The 24108-nt window shown below is 35.4% G+C and overlaps 1 protein-coding gene across 1 annotated transcript in view; it reads right to left on the bottom strand.

Moving 5' to 3' along the window:
• Nucleotides 1-6363: 6363 nt before the first annotated feature.
• The window catches only part of WDR43 (WD repeat domain 43), a 31712-nt gene continuing 13967 nt past the window's right edge, over nucleotides 6364-24108 (bottom strand). The window contains exons 7-18 of the mRNA XM_081314372.1: nucleotides 22711-22775; nucleotides 21680-21851; nucleotides 21032-21118; nucleotides 18867-18989; nucleotides 17832-17972; nucleotides 17382-17468; nucleotides 15116-15147; nucleotides 14397-14460; nucleotides 12773-12886; nucleotides 11176-11245; nucleotides 7675-7727; nucleotides 6364-7587 (exon numbers count right to left, since the gene is read on the bottom strand). Coding sequence (XP_081170498.1) covers nucleotides 7441-7587; nucleotides 7675-7727; nucleotides 11176-11245; nucleotides 12773-12886; nucleotides 14397-14460; nucleotides 15116-15147; nucleotides 17382-17468; nucleotides 17832-17972; nucleotides 18867-18989; nucleotides 21032-21118; nucleotides 21680-21851; nucleotides 22711-22775 — 1155 coding nt within the window. The 3' untranslated portion in view covers nucleotides 6364-7440. The remainder of the gene's footprint in view (nucleotides 7588-7674; nucleotides 7728-11175; nucleotides 11246-12772; nucleotides 12887-14396; nucleotides 14461-15115; nucleotides 15148-17381; nucleotides 17469-17831; nucleotides 17973-18866; nucleotides 18990-21031; nucleotides 21119-21679; nucleotides 21852-22710; nucleotides 22776-24108) is intronic.

Raw genomic sequence — 24108 nt, 5'->3', positions numbered from 1 at the left:
ACTCTTTTTTAACTTTTGTATTTACATTTTGATATTTATTGCCCTGTACACCGCCCTGAGTCCTTCGGGAGAAGGGCGGTATAAAAATTTAATAAATAAATAAATAAAATATTCCTCAAAGTTACAGCGGCACTGAAAAAGTGACTTACAACCATTTTTCACATTTATGATCTTTATAGCAGCCCTGTGGTCAAAATTCAGATGCTTGGCAACTGGTTCATACTTATGACCGTTGCTTTATCTCAGGTGCATGTGATCTCCTTTTTCAACATTTTGACAAGCAAAGTCAATGGGGAATCCAGATTCATTTAACAACCAGGTTACTAACTTATCAACTGCAGTGATTCACCTAACAACTGTGCCATAAAGGTCGTAAAATAGGGCAAAACTCACTTAACAAATGTCTCACTTAACAACAGAAATGTTGGGCTCAGTTATGGTCCTATGCTGAGGCCTACCTATACAGAGAGACACAATTTAAAATCCAATTTAGATCATCAAAGCAATTTTTAAAAGCATTTTTTAAAAATAAGGGGAAAAATAAAAGAGCTAAAATGATCTATACTACAGATCAAATACTTTTCAAAATAAGAGTCATCCAACTGCAGCTGACTCAACAAAAACTGGTTAAGCAAATCATAGTTTAAAACAATGTGTGACCTTAGTCATCGTCTTGACTAAGCAAAGGAAGAGCAAAACAGCCTGATAGATTCTTAGCATAAAGTTAGAACGAAGTTTTAGTCTGATTCTGGAGATAGGATTGAATTATTGGATTCCCAGCCAGTTCCTGGATTCCATCTCATAAAAAGCCATGCTTCTGACAGATCTTTAGGAAGAGGTGTGTGGAACAAAAAGGTATGCTAAAATATAACCAAAAGCCCAAAAGCGAACTTACTAATTTATTAAGTGGCAAGAATTCTTTAAATATTTGATCACATTTTCCACCATCATTTTGTCTGATCAGTTTAAAAACAGCTTCATGGGACTGGACTCAAGATACATGAGAAGATAGATTTCCCAAACTTTGTGTACTTCAAAAAAAAAAAACCCCATCCAGCTCAGTAAGGAAAGAGGACATAACACTCCTACACTCAGTTACATATGGGTAAGCCTAAGATATAATCTCCAAATCCTCTTGCTTTCTGTTGTCCTGTGACCTTTGCAGCCTTTCCCAAAACAAAAGACAATAATTCCAGATGCCAGATGATCAATGGCACTAACAAAAGCAAATTAAAACCCATTTCTTTGTAACAAATACCCGAAGATATACAATGTTGGGAATATGGGATCCAGGCCCTCTATCTGCAATGAAGCAGGTAATTGCAAAAAGACGACTTTGGTCCGGTTGATATAAATTGGGTAAATGGGGAGGATGGTGGAAAGAGGGAGAACGGAGGAGAAAACAGGGAAAGGCAACAGAAATACAAGGGCTGGTGATGTCTATGAATGCCTACATGAGTTGTGAAATTGTACTGATTAGGTAGAAAGAGTTTTCAATGCCCAGTGGAAAATAAAATGGAAAAAGCTAAGACCAGGAACAGAGATCCAGTTTGGTGTGGTGGTGAAGCCACCCAACCAGAAAACAGAAGACTTGACTCTACTCTTGCCTCTGGAGCCAGGCCCTTTCTCTCAGCCCTAGGACGTAGGCAAGGGCAAACCATTTCTGAAACCTCACCAAAAAACTGCAGGGATTTGTCCATGCAGTTGCCAGGAGTCAAAACTGACTCGCACGCACACATGCACCACAAAAACAAGGGCAAGAAAAGGCCAGCCATTCTGGCCTTTAGAGAAAGAGCTAAATTTAAAATCCTGTTATGGAACATGGATTGTAAACCAATAAAGAAAAGGTGAATCGAAAACAATGTTTCCATTCTGTTTCTAGATGAACATTGTTTTGTTTTGCTTCCCCCCCCCCCCCGTTCAAATATTTGTACGGTAATGCTCTTAAATGTAAAATTCTTCCCACAGTGATGGCAATATTAACAAGTCAACATTTTAAGTTGATCAGGTACCACTTGTGATTCGACTTACAGCAGTATCAGGACCTCTCATGGGCTTAGCACTATCACAATGTATTCCGAAAGCAATCAAGAAGCAGTAATGTAAAACAATATTAATATTGCAAGAACCAGTTCAAATGTACATCATGTTACCGGCACCTTGTTATCATTTGCAAATTATTTACTATTATTCTGCAGCACATATGTGACACCCAATGGCCATTTTTAGAATTATATTTCTAATGCATTAATAAGATTTTAGAGCACCCATTCGACATCAACCAACCTGGATGTTAAAAACTAATTCCCCAAAAGTCAACAAGTGGAAAAACATGTCCCAAAAGGAAAACCACACAAAATGATGTGTCATAATGTATTCAAAGTAAACAGATGTATATATCATATACATGCATTAGAAAGCAAGATACATTATACAAATGTATGAATACAACCAAATATTTTCTCCCATTACCTCCTTATTAGACTTATGGATACAATACAATGCTGGATGTGAATCTGTGACAATTTCTGAATGCAAATTATTATATTTCATCCTAGGTGGGTTGTTTTTTAAGATAAAAATTTTCTTAAGTTCAACTCTTACATGCCACAGAACACATCCATGTAATTTTTATTACAGCAATCAGAAATGGCTGGACATTGTCATTATGTTTAAATATTTCATTCTTGTTAATCATCTTGGGAATTCATGTAGTCTCCCATCCAAATACTAACTAAATTAACATCTTCAAAGAAAAACAAGAAAGTCCAGTTGCCTCCTGAAAAAGCTTCTTTGGGACAACCATGACCTGGATGACTGAGAATCTCCACAGACATATAGCGATGCACTTTGGAATGAACACCCTTCGAAGGGTGTGGGACTATGAACGGATTTCCAGAACACATTGCAGACTGCAGGAACCATTTGAGCTTCAGTTTGAGATACAGACAACACAGACTCAACCCCAACAGCCTGCGCCTGCCTTCAACAGTGAAGGGACACAGGGCAGAAAACATCTATTTTCACGAAGGAGAGTACCAGCGAAAGAGAGGTCAAGGAGACCACTTATGTCAAAATTGAACAGTCCTCTCTCGACAGAGGGGGAAGGATACAACACCTTCTATCTCCAGTCTACAACATAGTACTTTCAGCAGTTCCAAGGAGGTTCCACACCCATTTGCACTACTCAGGTGAGCCTGAGAACACAGGTAAACATCCAAGTGTTTACATCCAACGACTCCCTAAAAAGAATGCAAATGACCATCTGTTTGCAAGCAATACAAATCCTTCCCACCATCCAGTCAGAGCTAAAGAAGCTTCTTGGACGAGAAGCGAAACATCTTCAAAAGAAACACAAGAAAGTCTAGTTGCCTCTTGAAAAAGCACCTTTGGGACAACCATGACCTGGATGATTGAGAATCTCCGTAGAAATAAATTAGTGTTTACCAATTAAATACTAACTAAATTGGACCCTCCTGAAATTTTCAACTTCTACCAAAGTCAATTCAGTACTGTCACCTGCTTGGATTAGATTTGTGTCTTATAAATTTACAAACAAAGAAACTGAATTCCCTAAGTTTATATGACTCTTCTGAGTTAGGGAAGAGACCCAGAGTGGCTCAAGATCCTCCTTTGCAAGGAGACTCTGAAGCAACACTCAGAAGCAGCCAGATGAGTCATTCATAAACTGGGGAGGTGTTGAAAAAGCATACATTTATTTTTCAAACTGACAATAAGCTGTGCCTTTCATTTCTTAAACGCTTTACAGGCAATCCTTGATTTACAACAGTTCATTTAGTGACTGTTCAAAGTTACGATGACACTGGGATGACTTATGATTGCTTTTCACAGTTACGACCGTTGCAATATCCCTGTGCTCACATGATCAAAATTCAGGCGCTTGGTAACTGACAGATATTTGTGACGATTGCAGAGTCCCGGGGTCATGTGATCCCCTTTTGCAACCTTCTAATAAGCAAAGTCAACGGGGAAGCTGTATTCACTTAACAGCCATGTTGTTACTAACTTAACAACTGCAGTCATTCACTTAACAAACGTGGCAAGAAAAGTCATAAAATGGCCAAAACTCACTTAAGAAATGTCTTGCTTAGCAACAGAAATGTTGGGCTCAATTATGGTTGCTAAGTCAAGGACTACCTCTATTTAATATATTTCCTAAACTCAAAAGTGTCTAATCTGGGGACATTATTGTTGAAGGGTGAAAAGGTTTGCCAGAGGTGAGCTAAAATAAGGGAAGTGTGGAATACTTTTTTCTTTCATTTTCATGAATTTGCCACCTTTATTTGACCTTCGGTGTTATAATTTGTGGTTTTGGATTGTTTGTTGTGGGAGGCTGAAATCTTCTGATCTTAATGGATATTGAGTGACCAGAAGATGCCAGCTTACCCATAAACAGTTTCTTTTAAAAAAATGATTTATATTTTGACCACAAGAGGGAGCTGAAGCATAAAGGAACATAAGCCAGACTGCAAAAATTATTTTGGAGGAGTGTTAAACAAAAGAATTCACTTCAACGATATTCCAGTCATGAAAGAAAGAGCAAGAGGAACAAATTAGCCAAGTAATGGGAAGAAAGATGAGTGATCCAGAGATGCAACTAAGTGCAGACATTTATCAAACTACTTGATCCTGCAAAGGATGTAACTGTAATTTTGGAATATAAACCTGACTCCAACAGTGCCTAATATGAAGATGGTTTAATTACAAGTGCCCCACTGCAATTCAAAGAAGATTGCAGTAAATCTATAATTCTTAAGAGTACAGGTTTGGGATCTCCACTTCAAAATTGAAATTATAAACATATTTAAAAATCATATTGAAGAATCTCTTGACAAAAAGTTTATTTAAGAGACATTCTGAAGGAGAAAAAGATTTTATTCAGTATGACAATTGGAGCGAAAAGAGATTTTCTATTGATTTGACAGATGTAATTAAGAGAATCCCGATGAATTGTTTTGTACTTATAAAGTGGATTGGAAAATGGGTTTCATACAGAGAATAAAACACTTTAGTAATTCCTAACTAACAAAATATTGAGTGAATTTGAATGTTAAAAGGACATTAAAAAGATGCATTAGAATTTTAGTTATAAAGATGAAGTTTTAAAATGAATATAAAAATTATAAGGTTAAATTTAAAAGAGTATAATGATTTTTGTTAATATAGCTTGGAAAGATTAGTAAGTGTAAATAAACATATATTACTTCTCATAATGGGAAAAAAATTAAAAATGGGATTTGGTTAGGAATGCAGTGTAAACTGTTTTAAACAGATACTTTATTTGATCTTGCTTCTGTTGGGATATTGTTTCTAGTTTTCATGCTTGAAATAGAAAAAAATGATATTCAGAATTTAATAATTGTGTAGATATACAACTGGCTCCTAGTAATTATTGATAACGTAGTACTTTATTGTATTTAAGCAGAAATCAAAACTTTTCTACTTTCCCACTTTTTCATCTTTTTTTTTTAATCTCCCCCTTTTTAATCTTTATTTTCATTGTTTTGTGCTATAATAAACATTAACAAAAAATTTAAACTATTTGAAGCTCTTTGGACTACAATCTTCCCAGTTTGAATGGCAAGGAATGAATAATGCAGGATATTAGGGGGACATCGTTCTGTTTAAAAATACTACTACAGTGCTATAAGATGGGCTGACATGGAAGTTTTTATGATATATCTCAGGGGTGTCCAAACTTGGCAACTTTAATAGTTGTGGGCTTCAACTCCCAGAAATCCTCAGCCAGCCATGCTGATATATTTGGAAAGCATCTCTGCCTTATTCAGTTAAAACTGTATTTGCAATTCTTTGGTTTCACTTTGCACTATATGGGAACCCATCCAACCCATGCTGCAGCTCAAACAATATGAACGAATGCAAGTTGCAGCAAAAGAACAAAATACAAGTAGTCTTTGTTTATTGTCCACTTGTTCAGCAAAGTCGTGATGGGGCTGAACAAGGGATACTTATAACAGGTCCTCAACGCTCCAGCTGCTGCAATGCCCCCCCCCTTGGTCATGTGATTGTAATTCAGGTGCTTGGCCACTGGTTCACAATTATGTCACAGTATCCCAGATACATAACCAGCATTTGCAACCTTCACAGCTGGCCTCCCACCAGCAAAACCAATGGGGAAGCTAGCCGAAGGTAAAAATGGCCATCAAATGACTGAGAGATGCTGCAGCTGTGTGGGATTCACCTAACGACGGCAATAGCAACAGAACTACTGTTGTTAAGTTGCTAGAGTCAAGCCTTACAGCTGTGTTACTTAGCAAAGGGGTTCCCGATTCCAATTACCGTTGGTAAGTGACGACCATTTTTACAATGTAACAAGGCAGCTCTAAAAAACTAGTTTATTCCAAACTCGCTCCATGGTAGCAAAGAAGGGCCTGCTTGCATCTTCAGTACAAAATTCCAGCTACATGCATTTCATTATATTCCATACATCACAAACTAATACTTGATAAAGACAATGTATATTTATTCACTTTACAAAGGAGAGCAGCATTAGGTTGCAACAGCTCCAATTATAGACAAATTAAACTGTACATTATACGGGGTGAATGGCTCAAAAACGTTACCCAATTGTTTATATCACTTCAGTTTAACTGAGCTAACAGCAACCCCATTCTTCCCAAGATTAAAAATTCATAATAAATGTATAGGTTTGTGTGTAACGTTATTCACAAGTCTCTGCCCTCCCCGTTTTCATTATTTTTCTCCCACCAAAGAACTCTCTGGGTCAGCAGTAAACTTATATACAAGCGCAAAAAAACCAAAAAGTTAGGATTAAGCACGAGTCTTTTTTTAAGTACATGAAAAATGACTGATTTACACACACATATAAAAAAGTCAGTTTAGTCTTAAAACCTGGTTTGCAATGTATCATTGCTAAGGTATGAAATAATTCTCTTATGAGAGAATGGGATGTTGTGGAGGAAAGAGGAAGAACTACCAAGAAATTCAAAGTAATGTTTTGAAGTCTTACAAAAATATTTATTTTCTTCCAAAAAATTGTAGCAAGATGCCAACTAGGAAAGTATTTAACTAAAGCAGTTTAAGAAGAGTGGTCTTCAATCCATCAGAATTTAAAACAAAGCTGCAACAGGATCATCACCCAATGGGGATTGATAAGCTATTAGACTTGAGCTGTAAAATGAATATCCAATTAAAAGAAATAATTTGCTTGCTATGTGGAAGAAAATTGTTTCACTGTGATCCCTAGAACTGAAGAACAAGAAGGATGGCATCATTATGCACTCCAGGTTTGGCAACATTTTTCCAATATGCCATCAGATATATTAGGTATTAAGTGTGCACTCCTTGTTGTGACCCAAGTGACTTCCAGCATGGCAATCCAGAAGTGACACATTTGGGTAGCCGGCTCCAACAAGCTTTCTTTCTTTAAACAGTATGCTATTCTTCTTCACTTTCATTTTCTGGATCCAAATCTGACTCTCCATTGATTTCTTTTTCTATTGCCATCTCTTGCTCATTGTCCGACTGTTCATCTCTCTCATTGCTCTCCTCATCTTCCTTCTCTTCATCTTCATCCCAATTTTCCTGAAGGAGAGCATAACAAAACATTCATTCACCATACTCATGTGTGACTTCTTACGTACGGAAAGAAAATCACTGAACTTTACTTACATCTGAATCTCTCTCTGCAACCATCTCGTCATCTGAACCATCGTCCGATGATTCTGTCGATAGAAAACACGAACGTTCAATATTTGTGACTAAAAATAAACATTGTCTACTGAAACCAAAAATGTGTTTGAGAAGTTTTTTAGGAATGCATCTCATAAGTTTACCTACAGGTAGACCTTGCTTAATAATTGCCCTATTTAGCAACTGCCTGCAATTATGACGGCACTGCAAAAGTAACTTCACGATCAGTCCTCACTTTTACAACTTTGCAATGTCCCTACAATCAGAAGATTGACATTTGGGCACTTTCCATCCAGTGGGTATTTAACTATTGCAGCATCTCGCAGTCACAATTGCCCTTTGCAATCAGCTTCACAACCGGCTTCTGACAAGCAGAGTCAATGGCAAAGCTGGCATTAAAATCACGTTATTATCATGTGATGTCTGATTAGTGACCACGTTGCCAGCCCCAACTATAGTTGTAAGGAGTACCAATATCTTGTTTTTATGGAATAACTCATAAGAAGTCATATCCTTATGAACTCAAGGATCCTGAAAAGACTGATTGTCCCATGCTTTTTTGAATCTTTGCAATATCAACATGGGATAGAGTAGAAATATATTCCAACAAACCCATTTTGTTTTCTGAGATAAATGTATAGCACTATTCCTTTCAACATATGAAAATAATTTTCTTTAAATATATTTTTAAATTTTATATTGTTGTTGTTAGTTGCGAAGTCGTGTCCGACCCATCGCGACCCTATGGACAATGTTCCTCCAGGCCTTCCTGTCCTCTACCATCTCTTCTGGAGTCCATTTAAGCTCACGCCTACTGCTTCAGTGACTCCATCCAGCCACCTCATTCTCTGTCGTCCCCTTCTTCTCTTGCCCTCAATCTTTCCCAGCATTAGGTTCTTCTCCAGTGAGTCCTTCCTTCTCATTAGGTGGCCAAAGTCAAAGTATTTGAGTTTTAGCTTCAGGATCTGGCCTTCTAAAGAGCAGTCGGGGTTGATCTCCTCTAGGACTGACCGGTTTGATCGCCTTGCAGTCCAAGGAATTCGCAGGAGACTTCTCCAGCACCATAGTTCAAAGGCCTCAATTCTTTGGCGCTCAGCCTTTCTTATGGTCCAGCTTTCACTGCCATACATTGCAACTGGGAAGACCATAGCCTTGACTATACGCACTTTTGTTGACAGGGAAAATTTATATACTGTATAATATTTAGAAATTGCCCGTCGGTGCAAATATCCACTGAAGAAGGGCATGTATGTTACAATGTCAATTTGGGTATGGTGATAGCCCAGAGGAAACACAGCAGAAAAGCCCCTGGATGCTTTCTGCAGAGTAGCAACTGACCCAAAAGAAGCCAGTCATGAAGCTGCCAGTTTTTAACTGAATATTTAAGCATTATAAAACTGCCCTTGATTTAGTAAATGAGGTAAGCCTGTGTTTCTCTTGCTTTCGGCTTACAACCTTCATCTTTTTTACAGGCAGTCCTGGATTTAGAACATTCTTCTTATGGATGGACTGCCTATTACCAAAAGTGGCAGACACCCTTGTCCTTTCCTTGAGTTGATAAACCACTGAAACTATGCCATGTTTTCATGGACCCCTGAAGCCATGCCTTTCTTTTTTTTAAAAAAAAAGTTTTATTAATTTTTAACATACACCTTAATATTTGTGTTGTCTGGGTTAGTGTTTAAAAAAACAATCAATAACAATTAATTTCTATAATTCTATAGTCCATATAGTAGCTTTACTTGATTTCCTCTTCTTCCAATAACTTTCTTTTGCCAACCTTAAATTAATACAGTTATTTAAATGACAATTGAATATAAACATTTTTCTCATGTTTCTGCAAATAACCACATCAATGTAAAGCTTCTTTTCATTGATCATCTTAATTGCCTCATCATAAATCCTGTTTACATTCTTCTTTAAATTTGTTTTTCCCACAATATTCAAAATATTCTTACTGGTTAAGAGTTTCTCAAAATTAGTTACACTTTAAGTATTTAAGGGTTTGGTTTTTTTTTTCTCATATAAGCTATTACATTTTTACATTTCTCAAGAAAAATCTGGAAAAAACATTTCTTTTATGTAAACCATCCCAACATTTTTATATTTCTCATGTCAAAAAAACCAACAAACACAAAAGAAAAAAAGAAAGAAGGCATACTTACTTACTTAATTAATTAATTAATTAATGGGACTTATATGCCGCCCTATCTCCCGAAGGACTCAGGGCAGCTAACAACAATAACATACAATAATATAGAAGTTAAAATAAAATTAAATTAAATTAATGGCCCCTGTAGAATAAATTAAAATTAAAATAAGTTAAAAATTACAGTTAAAATTAAAAACATAATTAAAATCCCTGTCAGTCCACATCAGCCAGGTGGAAAAGGAGTGTTTTGAGGCCGCGGCAAAAGGACTGGAGATCTGGGGCCATCCGAAGCTCAGGGGGGAGCTGGTTCCATAGGGCTGGCACTCCCACAGAGAAGGCCCTCCCCCTGGGGGTCACCAGCCGACATTGTCTAGCCGACAGTACCCTGAGGAGGCCTTCTCTGTGTGAGCGCACTGGGCGATGGGAAGTTATTACTTGAGGGGTTCATCCCTCTTGAACTAATCTTCATTTATATTCAAAACCTTTATATTTTTTTAACCATATTCAAACAAATGTTTAATTTTTAAATATTCCCTCTGGTACTTCCCATCATCTAATTTCTCAATTCTCACTTTAGCCTTTTTTTCCCCCAACATCTTCCCTGTTCAATATGCTTCGATGAATCAAAGAATCTTCCCATAATCTTATAAATGTTGTTGCAGGTAAAGGCAAAACAGGTAACTGAAGCTATGCCTTTCTAATACACAGCCTGTCTTCAGAGGTTCCAAGCAGTTCATGAAAATGTTGCATGGCCTCAGAATTATGACCTCACTTCTGCTACCATCATGAAGCACATCACTGTGGCTGTCAGGGAAGACATCAGACGATTGTAACTTTCAATTTTACTTCCACATGTTCTCCATTAATTCTGCTTGTTGGAATCTCATTGTGAAGCTTGCAAATGGCGGTCACATGACGGTGGCATACTACAATGATTATAAAAGCTCACCGGTTGTGCTCAAATGGTGATCACATGACTATGGGACACTGAAATAACTGTAAATGTGAGGGTTGGTCGGAAAGCTGTTTCGCCCACCCCGCCCCAACCACTTTTAACTTCAAACTCTCGCTAAACAAAGTGGTCAAAAGCAAGGGCTACTTGTAATCACCTCTGTACTAGTCAACAACATCTGCAAGGTTAGCTACATCAGTGCTGCTGATGTTACCTGGTTATCTGCTTATGTTACCTGGTAATGAAATGTTTGTTAGAAAACAGCACCAAGGATCCCCTCATTTCAACCCTGAGCTACAAATATTCTCCTTTATTGATATAATATCTGATTTTCTAATTGATCCAAATTCATTAGTACCAAATTTCTTTTGCTTACCTTCTTCATATACCAGTTTTGCAGTCTGATCAATATCAGGCACATCCTGAACCTGTTCTAATGCAGCCACCTAAGAAAAGAGTAGTTGGTATCAACCAAGATTGTAGCTAGGACACACAGCTTGTGTTGAATTCAAATTACATTACATCAGACAGATATCATTAACTATGTATGATACATATTGTTAATTTGTCAAATAATGAAAACTTTTAATTCCAATAAAATAAAATGATTTTTTTTTAAAAAAAATTACCTTTTCACACATTTAGTAATACCTGATTCTGCCCCCCTTTTAAATTCTAACATTGTAAAAGCAATATTTGTATTATATTTTAAGTAAAAATATTATTATACACTATTGTATCAAACATACCTTTCCAAAAACAAAACTTAAAATATCTATTAGTCTGTAGCAAGTAATGAAGGCATAGTACAAACTAATGTCACTTGACCTAAACTTTTTAATGTCTGTGATTAGAACCCACATTATCTTCTATACAAAATGGAACCAAAATAGGCTCTAACTAAAACTTTTATCTAGATGCAACTGAAAGCGATGGTGCAACCACTCTGTCCAGTGCTGTTCTAAGTACACATTGCAGGGGGGAAAATACCTAGAGAAAAAGATAACTGAAGCTCCAACCCAAATATTAAGTGATTACTTTTTGCTGGCATTAACAGATGGTTTCTCTACTCAAAAAATCGAATTGTTTCTGCATTAATAGGACTCTGCAACATCTGTAACAAACTACTAGTTTTATATTTCACTACCAAGAGCTGAACTGAATCAATTTTGGTATCAAGAAGAGGAACAGCAGCTACTACTAAATTACACAGAACCATGGCTATTGAAGATAAAAATGTTTTAATCTATTTATTTTCCAAGTAACGATCATTACAGGCTTGTTCTATTTATTAGATTTATGTTCTGCCTTTCTATCAATAAATGTATAATTAGGTAGCCTTGTGAGAACATTAATATATATGCTCTTGTGCTTCAGCATCCACCTGAAAAGAAGGTATTTTCTAAATTTATTATAACCCCAACCCTGAAGATTGGGACAAGTAAATTTTGTGCACTTCCATTACTGTATTCTCAGTAAATCTGTAATACTCTAATGAAACAAAATTATACCAATCTCTAGTAGGATAAAAGGCTTTTGATGCAATGGCCCCAATTACAAGATTGGAAGTTCCCTATCTTAACATAAATGTTTTCTTTCCCCAAACTGGTTTACCTTAAATGAAAATTGTTGTATTATCAAGCTCACAGAAATTCTTCTGCAGCCTCAAATTGTCAATGGGAAGCTACCCTTAATGTTGGGAATCACCTTCTATATTTGAAAATTATGCACTACTCTATAGAAAATTATCATACACAAAAAGCTTTCTAAGTAAGGCTGCTAGAAGCACAGATCATGTTCCCCAAAATCACTCTGAGAGGAATCATCAGGGTTTTTGTGTGTCATAAATTCTGGCACACCAGCAAACCCTCCCACATCTGACAGAAGATCTCATTGTTGCTAGTAACATACCTTCTTCGTTCTATGTTCCTAACAACACTTTCTATGGAGTAAAATTATCAACTTTAACTTACTTGGGTGATAATAAGATATAGTTTGCCGTGCAAGCGAGACAACTTTTGCAAAGTTTTTACTCTGCTTTCCATTAACTCGTATAATGTTCCAAGTTGGGAGGCCAGATCTGGCAGCTGTGATAGGGATAAAGAGAAAAAAGAGAAAAGTCAACAGAGAACTATGCAAATGTAGTCCTAGGCCATTTGCATATTAAACATACCGAAGGTTTATTTATATTTATATATAACCCTTACTTAAAGACTGCTTAAAGATATTTTATTAGGTTTTTATGGTTACAAATCTTTAGTTCTTAATAAACAATGCGTTGTCTGGGTTCACATATTTGACATTAATAGTAATACAACTTCCTTTTCTACTCTATTCCATTTTTCTAGCCATTTATAAAAATTATCCCATGTTTGAAAATATTCTGTATTTTCTTTCCCTTTCATTTTCAATGTAAGCCTGTCCATTTCCGCACAATCCAAAATTTTCCTAATTATGTCTTGTTCAGATGGTGTTTCTTCATTATGGCAAAGCCATAAGCAATTTATTTAGAAGTTTTATTTTATGGGGTACAGCAGGGAACAACACCCAGCCATCCTTGCTATGTTCCACAGCTATGAAAAATTAAGTCTAAATAATTCTTGGATGAAATACCACCAGGAGATCTCAAGCCTTTAAAAAGCCTTTAAAATAGACTAGGGGGGAAAAAACTTAGAAGAAGGCAGTAGCAAATATATCCCAGGAAATCTAAATGATATTGGCTTCTATCCATGTATTTGGTAGTTTGGCCTCTACTAATACTTCATTACATACTTCCTGCATTAATGGGCTTAGTATATCTTGTAGGCTTTTATAAAATTCTGCGAGTAGCCCATCTGGGCCTGGCATCTCGTTATTTTATTTATATGTATATATAAAACCCTTGCTTAAAGACTGCCATGTTTAGCAATCACCTATCCTATTGCATAATTTTTAAATGTGTCCTCCGAGCAATTAAACTAAACCTTACCCCATATCCTACTTCAAATCTGTCAATGTTTTCATCTTAAGAGGTAAAAATTACACTGCCATGTTATGCACTTAACATAAAGTTCACTTTGGAACAAGAACGAAATGTGTTATACAACGACAACTGTGAAAGGAATTCACTTTAAACAAAAGAATTCAAGAAGCATAAATTCAACATAAGAAGGCGGGAGAAAATGGTATATAACGACTGCAGAAGTAAAAGACAATTCATGAAATCTAATTTCCTCTCCTCTGTGTTTGGTCCTTCTAGCAGATTTGAATCAATTCTCCTTTACTTTAGCAAGCCTGTACAGTACAGTCACATTAATAAGCATGATTGGATGCTATGAAAATTATTAGGAGTCCTCGGTGCTCTCTGAGCTTGGTTGTTGTCTTGCAGACATTTCATTGTGCAAACTAGATACCACATCAGTGCTAGGACTGATGTTACCTAGTTTGGGTAATGAAACATCTGCAAAATAAAAAACCAAGCTCAGAGAGCACCAAGGACCTTTCATTTCAACCCTAAGCTACAAATATTCTCCTTTATTAGTCTGGAAATACCTTCCCTTCATGCATCTACTAGATGAAACCAAAAGGGTAAAAAGCCCTGTGTATCAGAGTACTTACCGTTGAAAGGTAGGAGGCATGCATAGTTAGAACAGGTTTTAACCATCGAACCATTTGTGAAGCGCTAGAAAATAACAGCAAAGACCTTCATTTATTAAAGACAGTGAGAAATTTTTTTAAAAATATTTCATATGTCAAGATGATAAATTTAAACATCTATAAAGATACAAAGATGGATACATTCTCACACATTAATGATTAATATTATTATAGATAAAGGGAATAACTTTTATCAGCTATACAGTTCATAGGTAGCAAAAAATAGAGTATTAGTCATTCTTATTTTTCTAGAAAGGATGAATGTCAACATAGGACTATATGAACTTTTATCTTTTTTAACCTTTTAGAATCTCAGGTATAAAGCTAATGTTGTAGTTCTAATCTGCAATTATATAATCCAGTACAGATTTACATCTTAAGAAATCCTCTTTTTAAAATATATGCAACTCTTAAAGCAGCAGCATGCTTTTTATTCACGCTCCTGCAAAAGTCTATAAATTAATCTGGTTTAATGAGCAGCAAATGCTGCACTTCCACAAAATCTAAGGATTTTTTTTCCCAAGTCATTTTTGAACCATGTACTAGTCAAAATTAAACAATCTACAAAGAGTACCCCATTCCACGTGGTTTACAAATGAATAACCCAGCCTGCTACAACCAACCCCCCCATACACCCTATTTATTATTATCAGACAGAATTTTAGGTAATCTATGCCTACCTGTATGGATGTCCTTGTAGCCTTTTTGTGAGCTAAAACAGAAGTAGAGAATGTAAAGACTGAGATGCATTCAGATTTTTAAATAAATTATATTCTTCATCAAAATACAGATAAATGAATTCTCAGTCTAAACTATTACAAAATATTTGACTAAACTTCACTATGAACGCCGTTGCGTTATGCAGCATTAGAATAGCTGGCAATACGTTACTGCTGTTATGTCTACAAAAGTGTATTTTATCAGACGACATACAGCCAAGAATGCATAAAGCAAATCAGATCATATTTCTGTGACTGACATCACTGAATAAAGATTCAATATCAAGTTTGTTTACATTTCACGCAAGACCTTTAGTTTAACATTAGGCTCATTCAACATGATTGCTTGTAACGTAGTATATTTTTTTGAGATAGTGGAATGATATTTGATTTCTATTTAAGTTTGAAATAAGAGATTGCATTTTCACAAAGGAGAGTACCAACTGAACAGCCCTCTCTCAAAAGAGGGGGAGGGATACAATATCATCTATCTCCAGTCTACAACATAGTCCTTTCAGCAGTTCCAAGAAGGTTCCACACCCATTTGCACTACTCAAGTGACCTTGAGGACAGTTAAGTGATCTCAACAACTCTCTAGAAGAATGCAAATGACCAGCTGTCTGCAAGGAATATAAATCCTTCCATTCGCCACCATCCAGTCAGAACTGAAGAAGCTTCTTGGATGAGAAGCAACACATCTTCAAAGAAAAATAAGAAAGTCCAGTTGCCTCTTGAAAAAGCACCTTTGGGACAACCATGACTTGGATGACCGAGAATCTCCATAGACAAACCTAGTGTATATATTAAGCATGTTCAAGTACGAATTCTTATTTGACTCCTGCACTCAGATCTGACAGCCAGGAAGAGTGAGACAAGTTGTTCTTCACTGATCTGAGTAATGTACGATGAACTCAATTTTAATTAACTTCCTATCAAAAGGGCCTTCTCATCTGTGTGTGCTGGGACAACCACTCAAGAACAGAACAAACTGCATTAACATGTGGCAGAATATATTGTACGCGTAGATACTGCACATCTGGGCTGGATAATATCACATGAAGGGTCATAAAGAAGAGTGTTTGTAATACCTTCAGTGAGAATTTTAATTTTAGTTTTAATCTTAATTTTAACTGGGGTTTTACTTATGCAGGGATGAATATAATTTTTTTAATCTGTTTTTAACTTTTGTATCTCTGTTTTTTAATCACCCTGTAAACCGCCCTGAGTCCTTCGGGAAAGGGCAGTATATAAATGTAATAAAATAAATAAATAAAATAAATACTTTTAGCTCTTTTTTATCCAGAAACACAAAATACCCAAAAATAAATTCAGTGTTAGAACTTCTAGTATTCATTTACAAAACTAAAACCTTTTAAATCTTTCTACACACCCACACACACCCACACAAATTCAAATGTTATTTGGCTAACTCAAGTCTGAGTTCCAGAAGAAGTAAGATGGAAATACATCATGCATGGTCGGTCGTTCTGTGTGATTGATCTAAGTAGTACAGTTCTCATTCACTTTTACAACTTCCACAGGACTTGGCCTGTCTCAGTTAAGCACATCTCTTTATGCTTTTCTATTTGAGTGCCACTGACTTATGAAGTTCATGTGGTAACCATCTTTTGTTGCGTCTTCACAAAGGTCTGAACTCTGCAATTTTTTTCCATTTGCAGCAAAAGCTGAAATCTACCCGAGCCAAGCTTTCTGCCTCTATGGCCAGTGTTAAGGGTTTTTCTTGTATTCTTTTAAATATACCCATGCAGATTTTTACACAAATACATGGCTAAAGGCACACAATATATACAGGAAACAAATGGCTAAAAATTAATATATATAGCAAATACGTAACAGAGTGGATAACAATTTAGTGATAATAATAATTCTACTATGTTAATATTTAAAAAGTATATAAACTAAATAAATTCTATACAATAGAGGTTTTTTCCCCCACGATGACTCTTAATTCACTTAAGTACATCAGACTAGAGAAATGTTTACCGTGATAAACAAACAAGTAAACATCCATAAAAGTTGATTTTCAAGGCTGACTTAAACAAGACACAAGCAGGCCAAAAATTTGGAGAATCAAAGATGATCTCTTTTCTCTGGATTACAAATATATCAGTTCTATTTATTATGTAATTAGAACAATAAACTTAAAATTTTACTAAAGGTACACTAGAAAAGCTAGAATTACAGTAGTCAGTATTAAATTTTTTACCTCATGCAGTAGTGGAATAACAGAATATACAGGAATTCTGGCTACTGTTTTCTTTATTACTGCTTCCTTCTTGGTTTGAAGCACTTTCTGTTAAAAAAAGAAAGGGGTCAACAATGGAACCATGTTATCAGAAGATGCCAAAACTACCAAGGCTTATGGCTTTTAATCCTAACATAGATATAACATTTAATTTCATTGTTTTCCTTCAAAAAGTGGCCATATAGTTGAACTTGAAAATGTAAGTCTAATTTAGGTCATTTAGATAAGAAGCAAAGACCTTCAAAATTCTTTTATCAAAAGATTTCTATGTTGCTATTCTGAAGTATATGCTACATTGCCATAAAGACACAAAATACTGCAACACTCTAAATAAAATGAAGTTTCAAGTTTTGATAATTTTGCGATGTTATAGAGATCCTTCCCAGTCATCATATTCCTTTTGATACTTACATTTAAAATCACAGGATCACTGCTTTCCAAACCCTGAACCAAAAGCACTGCAAAATTATCAGTCTGTGGAAGGCTTCCGGATGGCTGTTTTACTTTCATCACATCAATATCCATAGCACTAAGGCGATCTTCAATACTCTCCTAGAAATTTTTAACAATTTTTTTCCACAAGTTAGCATTTTTCTGCCACCTGAGGTGAGCATCTCTCCTTTACAACACTATAACTGCATGCCACAAAATTAATAACTTATTGTGCTTCAATGTGTAAGGGCATAGTAAAATCTGGAGTCAGAGATAATTGAGCTTAAACGTTCTGAATTTAAAAAAAACAATCCTCAAAAACAAGAGCAACGGTAGATGTACAACAATTTTATCCAATCTTCACACTAGCTATAAATAGTGGGACTTGTAATCCAATACATACAAAGGGAAGAGATTTGGTCAAGCTTTGCTGCCACAAATCACATTTTCATCACAGAGCACATTCCCATCACTAACAGAATAATCAATTTTGACTCTTCAGTTATTGATCTACATAGCACCTTTCTTATGTATGTTGTATTTTGTATTTTGTATTCTAAACAATGACTGGATCTAGAGCCAGACTTACTCTACTGATCTCCTTCCACTAACAGAAGACAAAAAAAGGAATAATGTCCTTCTTCCCACTGGAGAAAGGGATGGCATTGACTTAACAGGCACAGAAGTTTCTCTCAATATTTTGGGCCACCTATTTTGTTCATGTGAAATTATATCCTTGGATTTTGCCTCTGCCTACATGAAAAAAACACAATGTTTAGAATGCACCTATTATTCTCCAGTGGTGGGAATACTTTTTTTCAGGAAAATCAGTATGTTGTAAAGTCTGTATTTCCTCTCTGAGGAAACTAAAAATTCTCAGAATACAGCCTGAAAATTAATTATACTTTAAAAAAAATCACTAAGTGCTAATTCACAGTATGCAACATAACAGAGGACTGAATATTCAACAATTGGCTTAGGTTAAATGGAGAATAGTGTATGGAGAACAATTACCTCTTTGCCATCTGTCTTCCTTTTATTTTTATCCCTGCATACTGAAGACTTCACAGCTGAACTATGACCAGGAATCCCAGGCACTAATGTTTTGACCTCTGAGTTGATTATAGGAGTTTTCACCTGATTTTAAAGGGAAGAAAGATATTTATATGTATCCAAGTAGCACTATGTTCTGTATTTCATATTTTTAATCAAGCTCAAACATCTGAATAATTTAATTAAAACTCAAACCTTTTTTTTAAAAAAATGCACTGAATAGGTAGTTCATATATATGTGACAATTTACAATCCTAGAGAAATTCCCTTAGTAGAGTGCACATTTCTTCATAATCATAAATTTCGAGAAAAGCCCAATTATGGCATCCATAAATACCAAACTGCTATCATTTCATCGTCAACTGACACCTTTACTACACACAAACACATATGTTCGAACTCAAGCTGTGGTAATAATTGAGGATGCAATTGTACACTACACCTTCCAAAACATATGATCAATATTTTATAGTTCAAATAAGGGTTTTGTTCCAATAAATGAGATAAAAGCTAAATAAACTCTGATGGAATTCTGTAGAATTGTATATTGATTAAAAAGTTGAAAATATGATGAAAATATGCCTCATCTTTCCAAATATTTGTATGCCCTTTGTAGCAAAATTTACAGGGCCTTCCATTATTTTCTTGTACAGGTGGTCCTCGACTTATGATCACAATTGAGCCCAAAATTTCTGTTGCTAAATGAGACATTTATTAAGTGAATTTTGCCCCATTTTACGATCTTTCTTGCCACAGTTAAGTGAATCACTGCAATTATTAAGTTAGTAACACAGTTGTTAAAAATAAACCTAGCTTCCCCATTGACCCTGCTTGGGACAATTTTGCAAATGGCAATCACATGACCCCAGAAACCTGCAGTCATCATAAACATGAGAGAGTTACCAAGCATCTGAATTTTGATCATTTGACTATGGTCATAAGAGTGAAAAATGGTCATAAGTCACTTTTTTCAGTGCTGTTGTAACTTCAAACAGTCCCTAAACGAACTGTTGTAAGACAAAGAGTACCTGTATTTAATCTGCACTGAAACATTATGAAAGAATAAACTCCCTGGAATATTTATGCCTTTTCTTTTATTCTCAAAGAAGCACAACACATTTATATTTATCACTAATGGAATTCAATTAGGAGCCTGCAGCAGCTATTTTACAATACACAAAGACTGCTGAATCCCACTGCTGGACACAATTTACGTACTATGTATATTACAGAAAATATTTTCAAAATCTAGCCAATTAATCTAAATGAACATAGTTTTCATAAAAAATAAATGTCCCTAACATTCCATCTTTGCTATCTAGTTGCTGAGGACCTGCATCCTATTTTCTTTAGAAATGACCAGTGTTGTGTATATTATTAAAAATGTTACAAGTTATTTGCGGAATAAAAAAGTACATTAAAATCGTGATAAGACGGAACCAAGAAAACTGACTTTGGACTTCACCCTTAAATAACAGAAAAGTCAATTGTTGACAAATCAGTCCAAAGAGTGAATGCACATTTTCAGTTCAAGAGATACTCCTTCCACAAAATAATCCATTGAAGTTTTGCTATATAGTCAGAAAATTGTGAAAAGAGAATTATGTTCTATAATAGCAAACCAAAGTACTTTAGACAGCAATTCCTTTCTACCCATTATTCCATCCAATCAATGTGCTCAGCCAGCCAAGAGAAGGTATCATCAGAGAAATTCAGTGATGAGTGAAACCAATAAGAAGGTCATCATAGCACATCCAAGGATCTGTAAGCATTCTCTGTTCCATGGATTAGCATATCTTAAGCCATGCAGCTAACTTGTAGCACTGTTTTATTCATCCACATAAGCATGCAGGTAAACAAAATATGAGTAAAGCAAGCATGAAACTATCTTGTATGCATTCTTAGTGCAATACAGATGTTTAACTGGATTAACTCAACCAAGCACAGAATTTGCTGGATATGATTGAAGTAAAGGAGGCAAACTGGTTTAGGTTTTACTCATTTACAAAACATTTGTATTTTCAAAAATCTGGGATACTGTTATATTTTAATCCTGTTAAGCTCCATCTCATTTCATAATAAATGATATATCTAGTTAGGGAACAAATATGGATTTCAAATCTCACCTTTGTTACAGCCATTTCTGTTTTCAGGGTCAGAGTCTTCTGAATGTCCCTTACAAAGCAGATGTGTCTTTCTGTAGTATTCAAAGTCTAAAAGAGGGTGACCAAAAAAAAAACCTTTAATAGCTTTGTGGGTGTTCTTTTTTCCAAAGCACATTTAGTGGTTTAAACAGTTAATCTCCGCCTTAATAGTCTTAGTAAAATATAATTATTAAACAACATTTAATTGTAGTGTGCAGTTGATTTTTTTATTCTGAAATCAGTATTTCTTGAAGATAACACAGAAAATATAGAATTTTATTTAGAATGCATTTTACTTAGAGAAAATGAATTTTATCTAGAACTTCAAATTAAAAAAATTGTTAGCTGCAAAGTCGTGTCCGACCCATTGCGACCCTATGGACAACGTTCCTCCAGGCCTTCCTGTCCTCTACCATCTTCTGGAGTCCATTTAAGCTCACGCCTACTGCTTCAGTGACTCCATCCAGCCACCTCATTCTCTGTCATCCCCTTCTTCTATTGCCCTCAATCTTTACCAGCATTAGGCTCGTCTCCAGTGAGTCCTTCCTTCTCATTAGGTGGCCAAAGTATTTGAGTTTTAAAATTACATTGTTAAAATACTAGCTTGGAATTTAAGAAAGCCATACATACCACTTTCTCAATAACAGGATGTAAGGAATTCCCATACACAAGTAGCAATGATTCTTTATCTGAACAAAATGCAGCTGCTAGGATAGGGACTGGCTTTGGTGTGGAATCACTTCCTTCTCCAGGAGTTGCTATCTGGATTGTACATTTGGATGCCAAGGGCTTTTTGCAATACCTAAAGAAAAACAATTTGTTGAACATATAAACAATGCAACATTTATACTGTGTACCTTAATGGTTTCACTTACTATTATTATATATTTAATAACCAGTTATTAGCTTAGATACAAGCTTATATAAATTCAGTTAAGTTGGTATACAATCTAATATTGTATGATGTAACAAGTTATATAAAGCATTTGTATGGGAACTTGGTTAACATACACATACACACATATACATTTATACACACACACACACACACACACACACACTGCTGAAAATTAGGCTAAGATCACACTGTAACTAAGAAATCTTCAGATTTCGTATCACTAACAACACTCTGAAAATCATAACTGGACCTGGGAACTAGAAGAACTCTATACAGGAATGTTAGAAGAACACTATGCCTACTATTTTCTAATATGTTAATAAAGTCATTGGGCCAAAATGATAAATCTGACAATTTACTAAATTCAAATAATCCAATTTTACAAGGTTTCATCCAGTTTCAGAGGAACTGTAATCTAATGAGAAAAAAGGTGCCTTTTTTATTCCCCTCTCCCCACCCCCAAAAAAACCTGCTACAGCGAGTCCAGAATTTCTGGTACAGGTATCAGAAGGACACTTACTGAATGCAGTAGGGAAAGAAAGAAAAAAAGATCCTTATGTGAATGGAATTCCACACTTGATTTATAAAGAATGAAACCCATAGGTCATCTGCTTTAGCTTGGAAAATATTTAGATATACCAGTGAATGGTTATTATTATTGGGTAAATTTTATTACTATTGGAACTTGTCTCAGTAATTCTAGAGGCTTGTTTGTTTTTAAAAACAGATTAAACATATAATTCTTTTTAAAATCCTAACTTACCCATTCAAAACTTGCTCAAATAAATGCAGCTGTCCATCCCTACATACCACGGCTATTTTCACTGGCTGGAAAAAAAAAATCACCATCAAGTTAAAATATGCCATAATCCAGTTTATCCAACTTTAAGTAACCATTTATCTTAAACAGAATGAGATTTAAAATAAATCAGCTTAAATATGATTACTGATTTCAATCAAAATTTCCCCTTTTAAAATACAGACATGGAAACCTTTGTCAAACCCTGAAACAGCTGAATATTTTCATTTCCAGTGACAACTTCATGCAATCTAAGAGCCTAAACTAACACTAGATTCTTCAATGCAATACTTATAGCTATCAATACAGATACCTCTCTTGGGTTCAGGAGATTTGCCATCTCACAACATTAAATTAAATGGGAAACCTTTCCTATTGCAAAGCAAAGCAGCCAACCTTCAGCATTATCTAGTTCAGGGGTGGGGAACCTCGGCTCTTTTACAACTTGTGGACTTCAACTCCCAGAATTCCTGTACCAGCGGCTTAGAAATTCTGGGAGTTGAAGTCCACAAGTTGTAAAAGAGCCAAGATTCCCCACCCCTGAATTAGTTCTACGAATGCCACTAGCATACATCCTCCCTGGCATTTTTCAAAATTACTGACTGGAGCTCTGTTTGGGACTAGAGAAAGAAGATGGCACTGTTGTATCTTTCAGGATGAGGTGGAAGATGCCTCCTTCTACTTAATGATGCTATGGAAGTGGCCACGCCCACTGGAATGTTTGAGCCCCGCAGTTTAAAAGAAGTGTTTTCTACATATTGTTTTACTTAAGACACTAAATCTTAAATCTGACTAAACTACAATATATACCTGATAATATATGCAATTAAAACATACACCGATTTAAACAGTAAAATCTGATTGCTATAGCAGCCTCCAAGGTATGGAATTTTAGCTTCTTTTAGTTATACAGGCTTGAACAGAAGCAAATAATTTTATGAAGTATTAACAAAATGACAAGACAATCATCATTATATATCTCAGCTGTGGAATGAAAAATGTGAATATTCCATTTTGGAGAATCAATGGATTCAGGTCATATTTTTAAAAATGTGAAGTATACTTTACAATTTAAAAATGAACATCATTAATCATGATGGTTTTTTGTGTTTACTGGCCCCACAAATGTTTAAAAAAATGCAAAACTGATTTTTTTTATGCTAGCAATATAAGAAATTTGAAGATTTTTTAACTCATATAATTTGGAGTTGTTTCTATAGTAGTCTTGTGCTTGTTGCCCATTTCTACAAACATTAATACAATTTGGGGGAAAATAGCATAGGATATCGATGTGATGCAATATTCCTAATACGGAATTTGCTATGTATGCCCGATTTAATTATAGGTTCAAGCACTTTTCTT

This window comes from Vipera berus, assembly GCF_964194415.1.
Source record: "Vipera berus genome assembly, chromosome: 1".
Lineage (NCBI taxonomy): Eukaryota > Metazoa > Chordata > Lepidosauria > Squamata > Viperidae > Vipera > Vipera berus.
This window is presented reverse-complemented; position numbering and strand designations above follow the sequence as displayed.